General features: G+C 38.0%; 1 protein-coding gene across 2 annotated transcripts; it reads right to left on the bottom strand.

The window, feature by feature from the left end:
• Window positions 1-533: 533 nt before the first annotated feature.
• LOC125870254 (probable UDP-N-acetylglucosamine--peptide N-acetylglucosaminyltransferase SPINDLY) lies at window positions 534-20,804 on the bottom strand. Of its 2 annotated transcripts, none has more exons than XM_049550640.1 (18): window positions 20,617-20,804; window positions 19,299-19,737; window positions 16,663-16,824; window positions 16,392-16,567; window positions 16,200-16,275; window positions 15,100-15,228; window positions 9,321-9,440; window positions 9,167-9,235; window positions 9,002-9,083; window positions 8,354-8,448; window positions 7,865-7,929; window positions 3,979-4,177; window positions 3,642-3,836; window positions 2,693-2,787; window positions 2,467-2,602; window positions 2,105-2,322; window positions 1,523-1,650; window positions 534-1,365 (listed from the first exon to the last, which is right to left on the bottom strand). In XM_049550640.1, the coding sequence occupies exons 2-18, from the start codon at window positions 19,707-19,709 to the stop codon at window positions 926-928; spliced, it is 2,796 nt and encodes a 931-aa protein (XP_049406597.1). In that variant the 5' UTR covers window positions 19,710-19,737; window positions 20,617-20,804; the 3' UTR covers window positions 534-925. The 2 variants fall into 2 exon arrangements, with proteins under 2 accessions (XP_049406597.1, XP_049406598.1); XM_049550641.1 differs by having other exon boundaries at window positions 19,299-19,719; window positions 20,617-20,728.
• Window positions 20,805-21,639: the final 835 nt, after the last annotated feature.

Here is a 21,639-nt window from a genome sequence, read left to right as displayed (position 1 = left end):
TATTTGAGCTCGAATTTTGTGAGTCATAAGTTTTCTTTTATTTTAGTGTGTATTAGTACATGAATTTTTGGGATTTTGATTGATCGAATTTTTTTACCCAATATTTCTTGAATCTGCAATACCTAGTGAACGATATCATAGGTTCTATTGGGTCTACGCCATTCTTTATAAGCTTTTAAGGGTGAGGAAATAAGAATTCAAATTTTCTTAAGTTTCACATGTGTTAGACCTTTCGTAATGACCTAGTGAACAATATTCATAGCTTCTATAGGATTCACACCACTTTTTTTAAGCAATTAGGTCACAAAAAAAGAATTCAAAATATTTTTAATTTTTCATGTGTAATAATCCATGAATTTTTGAGAATATAAATGACTAATTTTCTTTTACTCCAATTTTTTTGAAACCCTCCCTCCTAATGACTATCCAAATTGTGTGTATGCATATTAGTACATGTCAATTTTCTTAAATTTGATCAATGTCATGTTTCCCTTTGGAACATAACATTCTTAAAAGCTGAACAGAAAAACTTTAGACAAAAATCATTCATTCCATTAGAAATATGATCCAAATCTACAAATTCCAACTTGTAACTCAAGCATAGAGAGATAACTAGTACAACCCACATCCTAATACACTATAATTCTAATTTTTTTTTGGAACAAATAATAATTTCACTAGCCCTTCCAACATTCTTCCCCGCAAAAAGAATTATGCCTGCACACTCCGCAACAGAGACGACTGCAGACATTAACCATGTCAGTCGTTCAATTTAGCGCATAACTGCCCCGTAAATTATATGATACAAGAGGCTTGGTCTCATTTCAGACATGCTATTGAAGACTTGTGTCCTTGAATCTTGGCTTCTATTACCAATCATTCCCCACTTCTTAACGGACAGGTTCACAGAGCAAACAACTAACTCTCAACTCAGGTTACCATGATTACCATTTTGATTTGACTGCACCCCATTTTCTTCACTAGTGGAAGAGTTAAGTACCAAGGCTGGTATCGTAGTGAATCCATTCTCTTTAATTGACCCGCCTGTAGGAGCAGAAGTGATGGTTCTTTCCAATGAATTAACAGGTGACTCTTCTGGAACCACCGACTCAGTTTTTGTCTGCTGCTGCTGTAATAATTCCATACGCCTCAGAGATGGCACATCGCCATCACAGTACCTGCGCCACATACTCCTATATATTGACTCGATGTTTCGGGTGAACTTGGCCCCGTCACAAAGTGGTGATTTTGACATCAGTTCTCGCAGACTCATTCTCAAGTTTGATAGAGATGTAACATCTGAAGCCAGCTGTATAGCTGACTCAACGTACTCATCTTCATTCCTCGCCACAAGGTTTTCTAACCCTAAAATGCAAAATTGCCCACCAATTGTACAATGTGTTAGAACAAACATATGATTTCCCCCTGAAACTTATTTCTCGGGGTCAATTGGCAAATGCAAGAACAAGAGCTCGTAATATACAGCAAGTTAATAAGAGCAAGATCAAAAAAACATACTTACCGACTGTCTTAAGAAGACTCACACCAACATTGTGAGCGTGTACGGAACCTCCCATAGTGACACAAGGAACTCCCATGTACAGTGATTCACATGTGGTGGTTGTTCCAGCATAAGGAAAAGTATCCAAGCTACAAAAGGAGGTCTATTTAGTTTCTTGATGAACAGGGATCTATCAAATACGAAATGTTTCTGCAGCTTCCATGACAAGCTATGTTGCGACTTACTGTTGACAGTCTTGCAGCAAATTTGTATGTTTGTATTTGATAATAATGCAAAGAAATAGTTGACTTCAGTGAAGAAAACACTAGTGAACAAAGGGATCATGAACTTTAATTTAGATATAACATATGAGTAAGATGAGAAGAGCATATGCATTGTATTCGTTGGGTATCTTCTAGGAGAAAGAAGAGAGATGGAGATAGTAATAGCATTGTATTCGTTGGGTATCTTCAAAGTGAAGCTTGATACCCCATATAAATTTGGAAGTGGAACTGAAAAAGACAGCCTTGTGAACAATTTACAAATGAAATCAAAAGCTTACACAGATTGCTGAATATAAGGCCACATGAGCAAAAGCATTACCTAATGTCCATGAGGGAATATGCTTGCATATGATCATGATTTAGAAGGATTAAGGGCAAAAGATCAACTCTCTGTGGCTCCAATCCCAACTGCTCTAGAATAGAAAGAAATCTCTGCCTCACACTATCGCAACAGAAAGGCTTGCACTTAACAATTAGCCGAGAATGTGGAACTGCAGATAGAATTCTTGCCCAAACTTGTAGAACTTTCGGTGTTATCTGTATTGAAAGCAAGTCAGCATGAATAAAAGGAGAAAGAACCACAGAATGCTATCAATGAATAAATGAATACAGTTGAACTTTAAAAAGCAAAAAACAATCCCATCACACGCTTCTCAATGACACTTGTTTCCGGATTAATACCTTGGCAAGATTGTTGAAGCTACCAAATGTAACGAAGCCATTGGATAAAGCAGGTGCTGGACACACTGGCCCAGCTTCAGGAGAGGGTGTATAACAAAGAAAGCTATTTGGCAATCGGACCAACTCTTCCACGTGTCTGCCAAAAAAATTTATAGGATTAGCCACAAGATTGTCGTGAGATCCAACTTGGTAAGGTCAACATGAAAAAAACCTTTCTCCCACTTACTTCTGTTTTGCATTAGGAGGGTCAGCCATAGCATCAGTGATTCTATAATCAATAGTGGGCAAACCAGTTGTGTTAGGGTATCCAATCCAAGTCACCTAGCAGGAGAAACATATAGAATCATGAGACAGCGCAATAACAGCTCAAAAATTCTGTCATAGCAAGTAGATTAGTTTAAGACTTCGTTTATAGCAGGGAAGCTTTGATAACTAAAAGCATAAACATGTTTTTCAGACGTTCAATAAGAGTGGATGAATTAGCATAAAACCAAAATGACAGTAAAATGAAAACTAACTATCCCATTTCGGAAAAGATTTACCTTTGGCTTCAGATGTCTTCATAAACTAATTAGCTTACCAATTTCAAATGAAAATTTTCAGTTGACAGGCAATTGCTGGACAGCCGTTTTATAACAATTCGAACCACCCATGCAATTCTCCTAGTAACACCGCTATCCATGTATCTTACAAATATATTGCCATATGACCAAAGAAGATGAAGTACGTATTTTTCCTTCTACTCGATAAGATCCACAATTTGAATCATACGAAATTACAAGGCTAGCATGGACGAAAGTCACTCTAACATAATTCGGAATGATATCGAGTGCATACATACTCATGACTTTTTATTACATGATGCACACCAATCTCCAAACCTTCTTTAGAAATATGAACTTGGTAATAGCAATGATGAAAGGAGATATTCCCTTGGGATTATTAATAAGCCTAATAAAGGAAAACAGAAGAACCACCAAATTCCAGTTTCTCATTGTATGCGAGCTCAGCTTAATCATTTCCCGTTAAAAGTATATCAAAAAATAAATAAAAATGAAAGACCAGAACATTCCCTTAAAAGCCAGACATATTTCATGTGATGCAGTTGGGCTTCAGTCAGAGCAGCAATATTGAAATCGGAAACAATTAAGTTTAGGACATAAGATAAAGATTACCTGTACAGGCGCAGGTCGGCAAGCCATGGTTCCCAGTTTATTGTTTGCTGTATGGCCTGTAAGTTCAACCATGATATCAACTTTATCTTCTCTGATCATGCTGGATACCTTTTTCTCATCAATCCCGTAGATATCCCTCCAGAGACCACCCTTTTTCATGACTTTGTCCCTAAACCTGTTTGTTTTTGCATCTGCCTGCAGTTCCAAACAAAGAACCATATAAGAGCATGCCTTAGTGATTTTGCCCAAAGAATGTCTTAATGATATAATCCGAACAGCAAACTAAGAGCTGTCTTAAAAAAAAGATAAATGAGCGATTGGAGATTGAAAAGAATACCTTTACAACAGATGAATAAACCACCACCTTGTAGTTTGTGTAATCATGATGGGCAAGTGGTGCTTCGATGAAGTATGAAACAGAGTGAGTAAAATAATCAGGTGAGACATATCCAATCACAAGTGGCCTTTCCGGAACTTTTGAGTTGTCCCATGAAGTGTACTGTGGATATAATTTCATAAAACGCCGACCCCAGTCTCTGCATTATGCAACTTACAGTCAGGATAGGCACTAACAGATCCAGAAACAGAAGCGAAACCAAAAATACAGCCAACTACAGGTACATGTATATTACTAATCATAATGACAAAGGCCACCTGAAGCTTTTTTCCATTATCTTTAATAAGGTCATATATGGGATTTTGGGGAAGTCCTATTAATCCAAGCACCAAGTGACGAAAAGAAAAATATAGGAATAATACAGTGTCATGTTTAGGTACAGGCATATCAAGTAGTAGAAAAACTCAAAGAAAACATTCTTATCCATAGTCTTCTAAATTTAATGAAAGTTGGAACACGATGGCCCACTTCTTCCAGGAAACTCACTTCCTGACTAATCCAGAAACATGCAAGGCTAAACACTTGCTGGACGAAACTTGTTATCTCATTTCACTTGAAAGTTATAGCAGGCCACGGGTTAATGCTAACAGCAACAGAGCTAATGAAAAACTTGAGGGCGGGTGAGCTTTATTGTAAGACTTGGAAAATTCAACCTCAAAATGTTGAGATCATTGAGCCTTCTCCAGTTACTGTTTTTTCCTCTATTTCAATCACCTTTTTTCCAGGTAGACAGGAAGATATTTACTAGGTCATCAGTAAGGTTATTTTGCGTCACCATTGAAACAAAAGTTGTCAAACCCCCAGGGATTAGTTCAAGTGGCGAAGGTTGAGGGACTTGTGACTTAGGTCACAGGGTTGGGCCTTGTGCCATTCAAACTAAGCTTGGTATTTAAGTAGATAAGGATGGGTAGAAGAGAGGCCCCAATAACCTGAGTTTCAAAGGTTGTGATTGGTGCTAAGGGTTTGCTCAGAATAATTTCTTGGTCATGAAAAAAGAAAAAGGTCCCCCAGCTCACTTTTATCTTTTTTTGTTTTTGGTGATAAAGAGGTTTATTAACCAAAATGATGTTATGTACAAAGCTCGAAGGGAAACTGGCTTATGGACAGTCTCATGAGTCCAGCAGACAAAATAACTAAAGAACACTATGCTATGCCAATAACTCCAGGGTAGAAATTAAGAGCATGAATTCTACTAGCTAGCTTGGGCTTTAGGCTTTCTCTCTTGACTGTTTCTCGGACAATCATTCTGGTAACTGACTCAGGGTCCCTTTCTCTGGCATTGGAGAAATCTTGCATTCTTCTCCTGTCATACAAAATACACACAACCAGCAACAACAATCCTGAACATTTCTGCCATAGCCTTCCTTCTATTCACATGAGTGACCATCCATTGCAATCATCCTCCCAACTCAGTGCAGCCCTCTGATAATTCTGCCAGATTAGTAGCCTTTTAGTGCTTAATGGTACACCAAAATACCTAAAAGGCAAGCATCCCTTGTATATTGTGTAACATGTTAAGAATATTCTGCTTAGTGGCAGTGTCAAGTCCTCCAAAATACACAGAACTTTTGTTGACATTTGCTTTGAGGCCAGAGGCTGCAGAAAAGTTCTGGAAGCAAACAAACAGTTTCATCACAGAGATCTAATCCCCTTTGCAGACCAGCAATAAGTTATCACCAAATCCTAGTGGGATAATATTAAGCTTTTCACATTTAGGGTGAATTAAAATCAGGATTTCTCCTCAGAAGCATGGTAAGGTAATGTTGTCTTAGCAGGAAAGGTGAGAGGAGATGACCCAATCTTAATCCCCTCTTAGCAGGAAAGGTTGTGAGCATACCATTAACAACAATTGCATAGAGACGATAGTGGCACAAGTCATAAACCCATTTGACAAAACCATCAGGAAAGCTGAGACTGATCAGCCCTTATTCAAGAAAAACCCACATAATGGACTCAAAGAACTTCAATACAGGATCAGTAACATTGCTGTCTATAACTGGCCTTGATTTTTCAAGGAAACAAGCATTAAATCCATTGTGGCCTGAGGACTTCATTCCATCAATGTCATTTAAAGCTTTAAGAACCTCCTCCGATGTAACAGGGGCAATTAGATGCAGCTTGTAAAGTTGGTAAGGAACTAGTATCAGAACCAAGACATTGCTTATAAAAGTTGAATTCATCTTTTTCAATATTATTTTCACCGTGTATTTGAGTCCCACACTCAGTAGTCAAATTGGAAAAATTCTATTTTGTGCAATCCTGCTTTTCATGTTGGCAAAAGAGTACTCTGAATTTGGGTCCCGCAACTTCAGCCATTGAACTCAGTATTTTTTCCTAATAACACTCTCCTCAGTTGAGGACCACTTTTCAAATTGTGCCCTGACCTCCTTTTCAGTCTCCACGAGCTCCTGGTGTAGGCCATCTGCAAGTTGTGCATCTCCCCCGGTCTTTCTATGACAGTTTTGAGTTTCTCTGAGACTCGAACCTTTCTCTGCGAGCTTGTTCCCAGTGAATAGAGTATTCCATCCACCATTAGAGCCAGCCTCAGTTTGCCCTCCTCCATTGGGGTCTGGGTTACAATCCCAGATGTCACTGTTCCATTTGTCGACTCAAACCCCAACATTTGGGGACTAGGGTTTAGTGGAGTATCTCCATTGATCACAGTCCCGACCTCATCAATCGCCAATAACTCAATAACCTTCTCCGACCCAGTCACGGTTCCATCTACAACTTGCGAATCTGGTTCTGTAGTTACTGGCTTAACACTCTCTGCACATGCAGTCGCACGAACATTCTATAGCTGCATCATAACTCCCTGGCCTCCCGATGGGGGGTAGCCTTACTCCCACTCTTACTTGGGAGTGCCAGCTATGGGTCATTAGGGTCACCCGTGGAAGCTTGCTTATCAGTGTTTCCAATCCAATGGTAGGTGCAGATTGCTTGCCATTCTTCATAAGCTTAAGGTCCGATATGTTTGCATCTTTCTCAATCATCCCTTTGCCATTCCAGCGAAGGGTGCACACTAGAGACCACTAAAGTGCACCAGGAAGGAGAGAAAAACTGCAAGCTATTCCTACCTATATTAGAATCATATCATATTGGCATTTGACCTAGTGGGTGAAATATAAAAGTCCATATAACATAGGACTAGAGTTCTATTGTTAGCACTGGCTTCCCCACTGTATAGATAGGAAAAGGAGTTACGAGAAACTGAAAAGATGAGATTTATGTGGTTTAACTCTCTCCTATCTAATGGAACTTCTGATTGATCTCATGAAATGGATTAAAAGAGGTTTATATGGGCACAAGCCCTGTAGTTACTTAGTGTCGCAAAGGGGGAAGTTGATACCTGTGATTCTGTGAATTCTGTGAAGCAGACTACAATAAAGGTTCCTATGTCCATGTTAGGTACCATATCGTACATATCACACATCAACATCAAGATTATACAGCAAACATTATTGACCACATATATATATTTTGTTGATGAGTAAGATTGACCACATATATACTATTCTTTTTAATGCACAATCAAAGGAAACTCATATGTCAGTCATGTCCTTAAAAAGTTGTTATTCGTATTATGCTTTTGGCATTTTCTTTGATAAAAATCTCACAAGGCTATTGTTATTAGTATTATGCCTATTGGCTATCTTCTGTGCAAAGAAGACTTCCTCAAATTCTTCCTTACTCTCTCAGCATGCACACCATTCTTTCTTTATCCTTTTTCCCTACTTGTTAATTTCCCTTTTTCTCCCATGCTAAGGTAGCACTTGCAGCATCATATATTATACAATAGATCCCACAAGAAAGAAGAAAATAAAACCTGTGAGCCTCATATAACTTGTCATCAGTTCCTTCATTAATGTAGTTCATGGCAAGTAACCGGTTCTGCAGAACACAAAATAAAGATACATGAAAGGAGGTATAGCAAATCCAAAAACTTCTAAACGAAGACGCAAAAATTGCCATCTCATTTTGGTCAAGTAAGAAATTCACCTCTCATATGCATAGTCAAGAGATTATCAGACATTGACTCACTTTCAAATATATTGCATTCCAACTTCTCATTTTTTGTCTATAAGGACTTGAAATATAACAGTTTATCCTATCTGACAATTATTTTTTATTTTTTATTTTGAGAAAAAAAAAAAAAAAGGATAAGTAGCCAAGGCTAAACATCCATCAAAAGTAGCATCTAATGATCGAATTCATCTATTGTTACAAATATTTTGAAGATCAGTATTTATATCAAAAGAAGGGTCTTGCAGAAAATGTCAGGATACTTCCAAAATCATAAGAGAATAGGCAATACCTGGCCTGCATTTCGGGAATCAGGATCTATCTTGAGGCATTGCTCATATGCTTCAATGGCCAGGGATATATTGCCTGCATCCCTGTAAAGAACTCCTGTACAATTCCCAACAAATAGTTGATTATCCCAATAACCTAAGGAGTAATACTTCTTCAAGGATTTAAAATATACATCTGCAAGGTTAATCACTTTCCACAACTAAATGGATTACTGAGACAAATGTGACAGCATAAACAACCTAAAAGATGGATCCAACACTTTGGAAGAACTTATCAATAAAATTGGATGGCTTAATGAGAAATTTGTGGATGAAAACATCAGAAGAGTGGAAACAGGTAATTCCATAAAATACAGGGACAGTAACCTCGAATCAATCATTTTCTCGAGCGATGCGACGAGAAAGCTTCCTATATGTTTCAAGTAGTTACATTATAAATCTCGGAAATAATGTTCTAGAGAAAGTAGCACCATAACAACCAAAAGTGTAACTGAGATAGTTAATTTTCTTCTTTCTCTTTTTTTTCCTGAGGGGCTAGGCAGAGCAACATTATAGAGAAACTGGGATGAGAAAGAAATAGACACGAGATACATAGAGAAACAAGAACAGACTGTAAGTTTACACACATAAAAGAGAGGTGGAATAACGACCTAAATTATTATATGCCTCTGCATATGTTGGGTTTGCAATGATAGCTTTCTCAATCATGCTAGCAGCAGCATCCATTTTACCCTGCGAGCAATCAAGAAAGATGTTACTAACGACAGGACATAACAATGCTACACAGACACTAGTAGATATCAATCAATGTTCACCTGAACAGTGTAAACTACTCCGAGATTGTTTAATGACTGAGAGAAGTTTGGTTTGATTGACAAAGCCATCTGTGAAACATGCAATCGCAAATTGAATAAAATATTTATATCCTCAGCCAACCCAAATATAAAAAAACACGTGCAAGATAATTGCCTGATAACATTCAACTGCTTTATCAAGGTTGTCCCTATCCTTGTATATCACTCCCAAATTGTTGCATGCTTCAGCACAATGAGGATTAAAGTGGAAAGCAAGTTCATAGAACACAATAGCCTGCACATGAAAATAAATCATCAACACCTTCACAATGGAAGCAACAAGAATAAGTTTCTCATCCAGGAGAAGAAATGACTAACAAGAGTGGAACGAGGGGAAAAAGAGAGAAGATAATGGAAACGTACTGAAAACTATACATCTATGTACTCCCTCTGTCCCATTTTAGTGGCCTTGTTTGACTGCGCATAGAGTTTAAGAGACTTTTGAAACTAGTGGTCTAAAACAAGCCATAGACATTTGCGACTATAAATCATCTCATTAAAGGGAAAAATAGGGATTATAAAGTTATATGATTTCTGTTAGAATAGTAATAAGTATTTCCTACTTAGAATAGAAAGAGGAATAGGAATATGAATAGGAATAAGAATAGGAATCCTAGTTGGAAAAGGATTCCAATGTAGTGTCTATAAATAGGGTCTCAATGTAACTATTTAGATACACAATTCAATAATATTTTTCGTATATATTTCTCACATGGCATCAGAGCATTGGTGAGAACAAACAAGTCACCGTATGTCTATGTCAATTTCCGGTGACTGTTGGGTCTGATTTTGTTATTCTTTTTTCTTTCTGTGGGTGTTGTGTGAAAACCAACACCACCACGAGGCTCGGAAATTCCCCGCGACCAAACCCCAGCCAAAACCACCGGAAAACACCACCCCACGCGCTCTCACGCGCCGATCGGAGGTGCCAGTTTCCGGCGAGATCTGTCTCACGCGCCGGTGCGTGAGGAATTTTCTGATCATATTTTTTGAGATTTTTTTTGACAGTTGGGGTCGTCCAGCCATTCCGACCAGGCCCATACTGTTTTTGACCAGATCCGATCGCCGGAATTAGGGTTCCGGCTATTTCCGGGCAGTTTCCGGCGACTTTTCTTTGAGATTTGAATTTTCCGAGACAAATTTAGCATAATGTCTTTTGGGTGTGATGTTTTTGGTTCCAAAAATATGGGGATTGGAAGTTCTAGCCCTATAATCACTTCAGAACTTTTATTGGGAAGTTCAAACTATTTATCTTGGGCTTCCTCGGTTGAGCTGTGGTGCAAGGGTCAAGGTGTCCAAGATCACTTAATGAACAAGGCTTATGAGGTAGATGTAAAGGCAAAGACTAGTGAGGAAGATGGAAAAGCCAAAGCACAATGGGAGAAAGTAGATGCTCAATTATGTAGTCTCCTATGGCGTTCTATTGATTCCAAGTTGATGCCCTTGTTTCGCCCATTCCAGACGTGTTATACAGTTTGGGAAAAGGCTCGTGCTTTATACACTAATGACATATCTCGATTCTATGATGTGATATCTCGATTGACCAACTTAAAGAAACAAGAATCCGATATGTCTACTTACTTGGGACAGGTACAGGCAGTCATGGAGGAATTTGACACATTAATGCCAGTTACTACGAATGTGGAAAAACAACAAGAACACAGACAAACATTGTTTCTAGTTCTTACTCTTGCTGGACTTCCTCCTGATCATGATTCTGTACGTGATCAGATTTTAGCTAGCCCTACAGTTCCTACAATCGATGAATTATTCTCTCGTCTCCTTCGTCTTGCGGCACCTCCCAGTCACAAGGTAGTTTCATCACCCACTGTTGACTCATCTATTCTCGCATCTCAAACCTTTGAAAAGCGTACATATCAATCTATGGAGAATCGGCGAGGGGGAGGGCGTTTTGGGAAACCTCGATCCAAGTGTAGTCATTGTCATAAGTCTGGACACACTCGTGATATATGTTATATTTTGCATGGTCCACCACCCAGTTATGATCCTATTGTTCTAAAGGAGTATAATGAGTTCCTTCGAAATCGCGCAAGTAAACAGACATCTCCACCAATAGCATATGGTGCTCAACCTAATCAACCATCCAATAATGCTCATATTGCTCAGACAGAATATGATGAGTTCCTTCAGTATCGTGCAAATAAGCAAACGTCTCCACAAGTAGTTTCGGTTGCACAACCTGATGTCTCTGTTACGGGTAATTCTTTTGCTTGTGTGTCGCAATCTAGTACTCTTGGAACATGGGTCATGGACTCTGGGGCTTCTGATCATATCTCTGGTAATAAATCACTTTTATCCGATATTGTTTATTCACAATCTCTTTCAGCTATTACTTTAGCCAATGGGATCCAAACAAAACCAAAAGGGGTTGGAAAAGCCAAACCCCTATCTTCTGTCACCTTAGACTCTGTTCTTTATGTCCCTGGTTCTCCTTTTAATCTAGCATCTGTTAGTCGTTTGACGAAAGCCCTACATTGTAGCATAACTTTTTTCGATGATTTTTTTCTCATGCAGGACCGCAGTACGGGACAGATGATTGGAACAGGACATGAATCACAAGGCCTTTACTATCTTACCTCTTCAAACTCCTTAGCAGCATGCTCCGTTACAGATTCCCCAGATCTAATTCACAAACGTTTGGGACATCCGAGTCTATCCAAACTGCAAAAGATGGTGCCTAGTTTGTCTAGTTTATCCACATTAGATTGTGAGTCGTGTCAACTTGGGAAACACACTCGTGCTACGTTTTCTCGTAGTACTGAGGGTCGTTCAGAGTCTATTTTTTCATTAGTTCATTCAGATATTTGGGGTCCTAGTAGAGTCAGTTCCACCTTAGGATTTCGTTATTTTGTTAGTTTCATTGATGATTATTCAAAATGTACTTGGGTTTTCTTAATGAAAGATCGTTCTGAGTTATTTTCTATTTTCAAAAGTTTCTTTGCTGAAATACAAAATCAGTTTGGTGTTTCTATTCGTACTTTTCGTAGTGATAATGCCTTAGAATACTTATCCTCCCAATTTCAGGAGTTTATGACTCACCAAGGCATTATTCACCAGACTACTTGTCCATACACCCCTCAGCAAAATGGTGTAGCTGAAAGAAAAAATCGGCATCTTATTGAGACCGCTCGTACTCTTCTCCTTGAATCCAATGTTCCACTGCGTTTTTGGGGAGATGCAGTTCTTACGTCTTGTTATTTGATAAATAGAATGCCCTCTTCTTCTATTCAGAATCAGGTTCCCCATTCCATACTGTTTCCTCAGTCACATCTCTATCCTATCCCTCCTCGTGTCTTTGGGAGCACATGCTTTGTTCATAACTTAGCCCCAGGAAAAGATAAATTAGCTCCTCGTGCCCTCAAATGTGTCTTTCTTGGTTACTCTCGAGTCCAAAAAGGGTATCGTTGTTATTCACATGATCTTCATCGATACCTTATGTCCGCTGATGTTACATTTTTTGAGTCTCAGCCTTACTATACATCTTCTGATCATCCCGATGTCTCTATGGTCTTACCCATACCTCAGGTTTTACCTGTGCCAACCTTTGAGGAATCTACGGTTACTTCTACATCTCCAGTTGTAGTGCCACCACTACTAACTTATCATCGCCGTCCACGTCCAACCCTAGTCCCAGATGATTCATGTCATGCGCCAGACCCTGCTCCTACTGCGGACTTGCCTCCTCCTAGCCAACCGCTTGCACTTCAAAAAGGTATACGATCCACTCGAAATACTAACCCACATTATACCTTCTTAAGTTATCATCGTCTATCATCACCCCATTATGCATTTGTGTCGTCTTTGTCCTCTATTTCCATTCCTAAGACTACAGGTGAAGCACTTTCTCATTCTGGATGGAGGCAGGCTATGGTTGATGAGATGTCTGCTTTACATAAGAGTGGTACTTGGGAGCTTGTCTCCCTTCCTGCAGGTAAATCTACTGTTGGTTGTCGTTGGGTTTATGCAGTTAAAATTGGTCCAGACGGTCAAGTTGATCGACTTAAGGCTCGCCTTGTTGCCAAAGGGTATACTCAGATATTTGGGCTAGAATATAGTGACACTTTCGCTCCTGTGGCTAAAATTGCATCTGTTCGTCTTTTTCTATCTATGGCTGCCGTTCGTCATTGGCCTCTTCATCAGTTGGACATTAAGAATGCTTTTCTGCATGGTGATCTTGAGGAAGAAGTCTATATGGAGCAACCACCTGGTTTTGTTGCTCAGGGGGAGTCTAGTAGCCTTGTATGTCGATTGCGCAGGTCACTCTATGGTCTAAAACAGTCTCCTCGAGCTTGGTTTGGGAAGTTCAGCACAGTAATTCAGGAGTTTGGCATGACTCGTAGTGGAGCTGATCACTCTGTGTTTTATCGGCATTCTGCACCAAGTCGATGTATCTATTTGGTTGTTTACGTTGATGATATTGTTATCACCGGTAATGATCAAGATGGTATCACCGATTTGAAGCAACATCTCTTTAAGCACTTCCAAACTAAAGACCTTGGCAGATTGAAGTATTTTCTAGGTATTGAGGTTGCTCAGTCTAGATCAGGTATTGTTATTTCTCAACGCAAGTATGCCTTAGACATTCTTGAGGAGACAGGAATGATGGGATGTAGACCTGTTGACACTCCTATGGATCCGAATGTTAAACTCCTTCCAGGACAGGGGGAGCCACTTAGTAATCCTGAAAGGTATAGACGACTTGTTGGAAAGTTGAATTATCTCACAGTGACTAGACCTGACATCTCTTTTCCTGTGAGTGTTGTAAGTCAGTTTATGACTTCCCCTTGTGATAGTCATTGGGAAGCAGTTGTTCGTATTCTGCGATATATAAAGTCAGCTCCCGGTAAAGGACTACTCTTTGAGGATCAAGGCCATGAGCATATCATTGGATATACAGACGCTGATTGGGCAGGATCACCCTCTGACAGACGTTCGACATCCGGATATTGTGTTTTAGTAGGAGGTAATTTGGTGTCGTGGAAGAGTAAGAAACAGAATGTGGTTGCTCGATCTAGTGCAGAATCAGAATATCGAGCAATGGCGACAGCAACTTGTGAGCTAGTTTGGATCAAACAGTTGCTGGGAGAACTAAAATTTGGCAAAGTTGATCAGATGGAACTTGTGTGTGATAATCAAGCGGCTCTTCATATCGCATCAAATCCAGTGTTTCATGAAAGGACTAAGCACATTGAGATTGACTGTCACTTTGTCAGAGAAAAGATACTCTCGGGAGATATTGTTACGAAATTTGTGAAGTCAAATGATCAGCTTGCAGATATCTTCACCAAGTCCCTCACATGTCCTCGTATTAATTACATCTGTAACAAGCTAGGTACATATGATTTGTATGCACCAGCTTGAGGGGGAGTGTTAGAATAGTAATAAGTATTTCCTACTTAGAATAGAAAGAGGAATAGGAATATGAATAGGAATAAGAATAGGAATCCTAGTTGGAAAAGGATTCCAATGTAGTGTCTATAAATAGGGTCTCAATGTAACTATTTAGATACACAATTCAATAATATTTTTCGTATATATTTCTCACAATTTCTAAACACAAGAAGTGGTCATTCGTTTTGGCCTTTGGGATAGACTAAAGAGAAGTGTGCCACATAAATTGGGACAGAGGAAATAGTAGAGAGTGAACCTCAGCCATTGTGGGCTGCAGAAATAAGTGCAATCTCTGAAAAATGTGGCTCTTCAATGTTGATCTAGATACCCCACAAAACTAACCAACAACTTCATAGCTGATAACTCAACAATCCTATTACTGCATTATGCTACACAGCCCTTATGTCAACTGCAAGAGCACATATTATTCTAAAATGTTGTCATTTTAGAGTGAAAGTGGAGGGACTTGAGCACAAAATTACCATGTCAAATTTCAGCATTTCACCATAGGCAACACCCAGATTATACATAGCATCAGCATAGTGCCAGTTATAGCAAAGAGCTTTCTTGTAATATGCCACACCTTGGTTGATGTCTCCTTCCAACTTAACCTGAATAGAAAAAACAAGAATTCATAAGCATGACAAGATTTTGGAAGTTCTAGAAGAAGTGACCTGAGAAACCAGAAAAGCTCTAACTTGATTTATTATAATGAAGAAGGAAAAAATCTAATTTGTTAAAACTTAAAACTGCTAATAAAAGATAAGAACAAGCATATGTCTTCATATTTGTTCCCTTGAAAACGTGATCATTGTTAAATTAGGTCTTGGGCCTAAGTCACACCCCAAAAGCTAGTTCAAAGGTAGGAGGATTGTCCAAATCTTATAAGGAGACCACCCATCTCTTTAACCGATGTGGGATTTTCTCATTCTTCAACAATAATGTTTATTGGAACCTCCACCTCAAGGTAACCTCCATTTTTTCCCAATGGATTGGGGCGGGGAGTTGTCAATTGGAAACTTCTTATGCTGCTAAGATAATATTTCAGCCTTCATAGCAAGCAGTATCTGCTAAATGCTCACCACTCAAAATATTTATCCTTCAATGGCTTTTTTGACTTTGAAATAAGCAAGGATTTTTTCTTTGAAACGTAAGGCTGAATTTGGTTGTGGTATCAATTTGAATCAAACACTTGTAGGATTCAAAACAATTGTGTCCAATTTATTGTATGAAAAAAATCTTATCAAAATTTGTATGGATTTCTCATTTAAAATTTGAAGTATGTTCATCTAGAACAAAAATAAAATTAAATACTTAAAATAATAAACTTGAAACATATCTTCTAATGTTCAACAAGAAGCAAAAGATAGATATGTGAACTATAAGGCAGAAAGTGAATGTGAAATGCTTCTAAGCATGGTTACCATGCTCTTCACTATGAAATTGCAATATGGACTGTTAGATTAACAGTACAGGAAGCCGATATAGCGATAGTAATAACTGCTAAATTAGTAAAAAGTCTTCACATTGAAGGATTTGAATGCCATTTAAAAAAGTTAGGACTATTCACACACTAATTTACCTTTGTGCCTAAATCAGTCAGAGCAATTGCCATGTTATTCTTTGCGATCTCAAAATTTGGGGACACAGCTAAACACCTGAATAAGCATAACGAGAAATAAAAGTAATCAGATGGAGACTGCAAATCATATATAACCACCTCACATAAAATACAAACTTCAATCAAATAAACTGAATTTAACATTGAAGCAACCTCTCATAACAAGCAATTGCAGACTCCAAATCCCCACGATTTTTGAATATAACACCCATATTGCAATAAGCTTCAGCATACATGGGCCGCTCCAGTGCAGCCTTCTCATAGCAATTAAGGGCCATATCGTATTGCATCATTTCTGAATATACAACGCCAAGGTTATAGTAAGCAGGCTGCAAATACAACACAACATGTTAAAGTTTGGGCTTTCGTGATAAAGCCATGGTAAGCAAAGTAAAAAAGGTCACTGGAAAGTGGAATTAATCACCGCATAGTGTGAATCAATTTTGATAGCTTCATAGTATTTTTGAATTCCCTCCTGAGTGTTGCCAGCAAGCTTCAGGCTGGTTCCAATATCAGTCAATACAATTGCAAGGCATTCTGCTGCTGGTTTATATGAGGGGTCAGCTTTAAGTGCTTTCTCATAGGACTGCATTGATTCAATTTAAAGATAAAGATTAACTGAAATTATAAATGAAGCAAAAGAGAGCTCTGATTAGTGATAAGCTTCTGATTCAAATTCAACATAAAAATTAAGTGAACTATAAATGAAAAGATTAATAGCTTCGAACAGTGGTTATTTCGTCACGAAAAAAACACCAGAATAATTTAAAGCAACTCATGTAAACTTTTGCAGTAAACTAATGAAGCTAGATCATTTGCTTAATCAGAATTCCATCTAATCCTGATCACTTCCTAAATCTTTTAGTTTGAATTAACCTTGTCAAAATGATGCCCCCAGGGCTCAGCTCACTTGGCAAATGTAGAGGGATTTGAGAGGATCCAAACAAATTTCTCGGTATCAAAAAAAATTAACTTGTCAAAACGATCATATAAGAGGTCAATTTACCATCTCTAGAGCAAATTTTGTCCAGCTCTTCCATCAAGGCAGACTTCGAAATCCAGTCACATTAGCACCATAAGAATGAACTCCTTGGTGCATTTCTATTCTTTTCTTTTTGAAATTGCCTTGGTGCATATTTCTATCTTCAAGGCCTTTAAGACTCCACTTCACCAAAAACAGAAGTCCATTTCTGTATTCAACTATTTCTACCTAGCTTTTAGCTTGATATTTATCAGCCTAGTTTGTCGGAGATCTGAAATCTTTGAACTAATTAAAATAATATTTCAACTCATTTGCTGCTAAAAAGGTAAGCATTCATCTACTCTCATTGATACCATATTTTTCTCCAAATTTAAATCTCTTCCCACCTGCCTCTAATCATTTCTGCCTTCAAAAAATTTGACAGAGCATTGGCTACTCGGCAAGCATATTACTATAAGTTATTACTAGTTACTTCCAAGCTTCTTACAGGTCTCTTGTGTCAATGAGAAGGATACAATGCAATACAAAATTAAAGTAACTACAAAAAAATTAGACTTCGGGACTGCTTTGGACTGTTTTTCTTAAGCCAAGGGTCTATTGGAATCAGTCTCTTTACCTCTGAGGTAGGGTAAGGTCTATGTACACTCTACCTTCCCTAGACCCCACTTTGTGGGACTAAACTGGATATGTTGTTGTTGTACCAAAGAATTAGACTACGTTCCTTCGTCTTCACCTCCTTCTCCCGCTCTTCCAACTCTTTCACAGTATTTTGCATTGCCCAAGGGTGCCAAACCACCTAAACATATCCCACAATAATCTCATGGTTAGCCCGCAATGTATAAGAAGATGATCCACGTCTCACCCGACTCCTTACACATGTAGCACCAACTAACACAAATAACCTTCCGCTTTCTAAGATATTCTACTGTCAAAATCACCCCTTTAGTAGCTAGCCATGTGAAAAAAGCACATCTTTTTTGGCACACTTGGAACCCATAATGCATTACTGTATTTTTGCTTTAAAATGGGTCATGCCGGAGACCATAAAAGAGGCACACTTGAACTGGAGCTTGTGGAGAGTTTATAAGGCTATCAAAAGGATTTGGAGGATGATCCCTGCTGCTATCTTCTAGTCCATATGGAATGAAAGGGATATGAGGTGTTTTGATGGAATCTCAACTCCAAATCACTCCCTCAAAACAAAGTGATTACTTTATCCTTTTTGCTGGATTAATATGACTACTGTAATTAGCATTAATCAGTTGCTGGATTTGTTAGGTCCCTTGTCTTAGATTGACACTGAAAAGGGATTCATTAGTGCATTTGTTAATACTTTTTCCTTTCCTTCTAACTACGCATCTACTTTATGCTCTTTTGTGGATGATGCACCGTTTATCAAAAAAAAAAAAAAAGAGAAGATGAGATTCTCACACTTGCAGTTTGTTTCCGTCAAACCTATCAAAACAAGGAATCATGAGTTATTAACATCAGAAGCTCCACTATATCCATAACAGATTGAATGTACAACAACATCATGCTAGTGCAGTTCTACAAAGTGGGGTCTGGGTAGTGTAGAGTGTATGCAGATCTTACCTCTACCACTAAGGTGAGGTAGATAGGTTGTTTCGATAGACCCTTGGCTCAAGACAAAAAACAGTCTAGAAAAAGACGTAATGGAAGTGCAAGAGACGAGAGCTAGTAACAAAAACAACATATAGTAGTAGAAAAGTATTACAACAAATAATACTATGATCGAACTAAACAAAACAACAGATATCAACAGAAATCGAAGAGCAAGAAACTACAAGCGTAGTTTTATGACTACTGGTAAGGCAACAAGACAATCCATTCCAACCTACTAGTATGGACGCACTCCTACCTATTAATTTTCTAGCCTTATTCGTGTCCTCCACACCTTCCTATCTAAGGTCATGTTATAAGTAAGACGCAACTGTGCCATGTCCTGTCTAATCACCTCTCCCCAATAACATCTCCAATGTGATCATTATTATTGGATACCACTAAATGTGATCAGATGACTATTGTTAATACCAGTAAAAATAACTCCATGCACATACCTCAGCAGCCTCGACCAGGCGACCCTCATCTTTGTACAAAATTCCACAATGGGTGAGGGCACATGCATTTTGTGGGTCCACTTTGATGGCTTCAGAAAAACTTTCAAAAGCAAGCCTCCCCATATTTTGCATCTGCAGGCAAATACCTTTGCCAATCAGAGACTCAATACTCTCGCTATCCTTCTGCAACACACTCTCATAGATTGCAAGTGCATCAACAAACTTGTTCCTAGAGCGAAGAATATTTGCATAAGTGATGGCATCCTTGTCTTCAAAAATCTTCTTTACATAACTTATTCTACCAGGAGAACCTTTGGAACCAGAAGAAGATTGCCCTCCCTTCAGAAAACCATTGTTACCAAGTGAGTCACTTTCTTTTCCATTCTCGACATCTTTTTCCGTCCACGCCATCTACCTAAACCTGCAGAACCACTTGAACCTGTCAAATAAAAAGTAGCTTCTTTTAATAAACAACCAAGGAAAAAAGTAACAAGAAAAGGTCGTGTTAGCTGTAACAATCCCCAAGTAAAGTTTAACATCTAGTTCACATTGACTCCTTCACGACACCTCGCCGTAAATAAAAGTTACAACAATTTGAGCACAGTTAGGTGTTCATGCTGACTACTGAATTAAGCATCAATTAAGTACACACTCGTGATATTCTAAACAAACATGAGTATCAATTACAAACAGATGAACAAAGCTTGAACTCTTAACTACTCTCTCCTTTTCAATTTGTTTGTCTGAATTTGACTTGGCATGAAGTTTAAGAAACTAAAGAAGATTTTTTAAACTTGTTGTCTTAAACTAAAGATACATAGAATACAAAAATGTCCTTCAATCTCATGGTCTCAACATGTCATGTGGAAAGTTAGAAAGTTGAATAAAGAATTGCCAAAATGGGTAATCAACATTCTTTTTTTAAACATACTAAAAATGAAAGCAAGACAAACAAATCGAAACTAAGCAAGTAAAAAGAAATTAATTCAACATTCAAATGAATAACAAAGACTCCACCACAGCAAATGTTGCTACTTTTAGTATGACGATCCTAACTAGTTTACCCTAACTTTATCAATAAATGAAACAGTACATTACTATCCAACAAACACAATTTACCCAAAAAAAAAAACTCAACTTTCACCAAAACCCCATATCAGTTAAACCCCTAAAAACTAAAAAGACAGCTTTTTTTTTCCACAAAAATCAACTCTAATACTGAAACTAAACATGACCCATTACACAAAAACATAAACTGATCATGATTAACCCAAATAAAACTCAAGAAAAATTAGGGCAAACACTTTGAAACCCTCACCTATTCAATCAATTTCACTGCTGTTATGCTTTCACCATAACTCCCACACATCAATACACAGCTTCTTTGATTTCTGTTTGTTGGGTGGTAGGTTAAGTGGGGTGGGTGGGTGGGGGGTCGGGTAGGGGACAAGTAGGAGGGTCTCTTTCCGACACTGAGGTTTGATGTCTGCCAAAGCACCGGAGCCCCTGGTGTTCGTCCGTTAACTACAATGGCAAACATATACAGAAGGACTCTTCATTAATTACCCTTATTTGTTCACATAATCACGATATTGCCACTGTTTTTGCGCCGCGTGAGTATTCTTTTCATATACTCCCCTTGTAATTTGTATAAACTTGTTTAACGCCCATATAGTTTGGTTTAACTTTGTTTTTGACACTACACTTTGTGATATTTGAGCTAATTGTCTTTTTCTAATTTAAGAGTTTTGAACTAATTTTATTTTATATATAAACTTGTTCTTTGGCTAAGTTGTATATAAAAGGCATTTGGTGGATGAGATATTAAAAAGGAAAAGATTAATTGGAGCAGTTAGAAGAAATATTTGTCTTGTATAATTTAATAAAATTTGCTGAATTATTTGTTGAATTTTATGAGAAGTATGTGAGGAATTAATAATTAATTTTTGTTAAACAACAAAAATTAGTCAAATGACATTTATGAAGGTTGATATTTGTTGAGTTTATTTATTTTCTCTTCTTACTTTATTTATCCATTTATATCTGAGGTCTTTTCTTGTTGACGTGAATTGTAATTTAAATTTGGTTAATTCTGACTTTTATTAGGTTGTTTGTCGATCCAATCTAGCATAGTTCTAAGTTGGTGCCTTTTAGTGCTCGTTAATAATTTGCATACTTTTTAATTTGTTGTACTTGAGTTGAGGGTTTATTGAAAACAATCTTTATACCTTCATGAGGTAGCTAGGGATAAGGTTTGTGTAAACTCTCTACCCTTCTCAGACCCCACTCATAAGATTTCACTTTCCTTATTATTTGTTGTGTTATCTTCACTATCATTTTT

This window comes from Solanum stenotomum, chromosome 7 (genome assembly GCF_019186545.1).
Source record: "Solanum stenotomum isolate F172 chromosome 7, ASM1918654v1, whole genome shotgun sequence".
Taxonomy (NCBI): Eukaryota; Viridiplantae; Streptophyta; class Magnoliopsida; order Solanales; family Solanaceae; genus Solanum; species Solanum stenotomum.
The sequence above is the reverse complement of the archived record's forward strand: the minus strand, read 5'-3'. Positions and strand labels throughout refer to the sequence as shown.

Bases quoted from the DNA above. Each gene is read 5' to 3' on its own strand.
- LOC125870254 (XM_049550640.1), bottom strand. From the start codon at position 19,709: ATGGCGTGGACGGAAAAAGATGTCGAGAATGGAAAAGAAAGTGACTCA. The intron at 16,825-19,298 runs GTATGTGCATGG...GAATCAATGCAG, and splicing joins GCCTGGTCGAGGCTGCTGAG to TCCTATGAGAAAGCACTTAA. The intron at 9,236-9,320 runs GCAATTATCTTG...CATGTTTCACAG, and splicing joins AAGCAGTTGAATGTTATCAG to ATGGCTTTGTCAATCAAACC.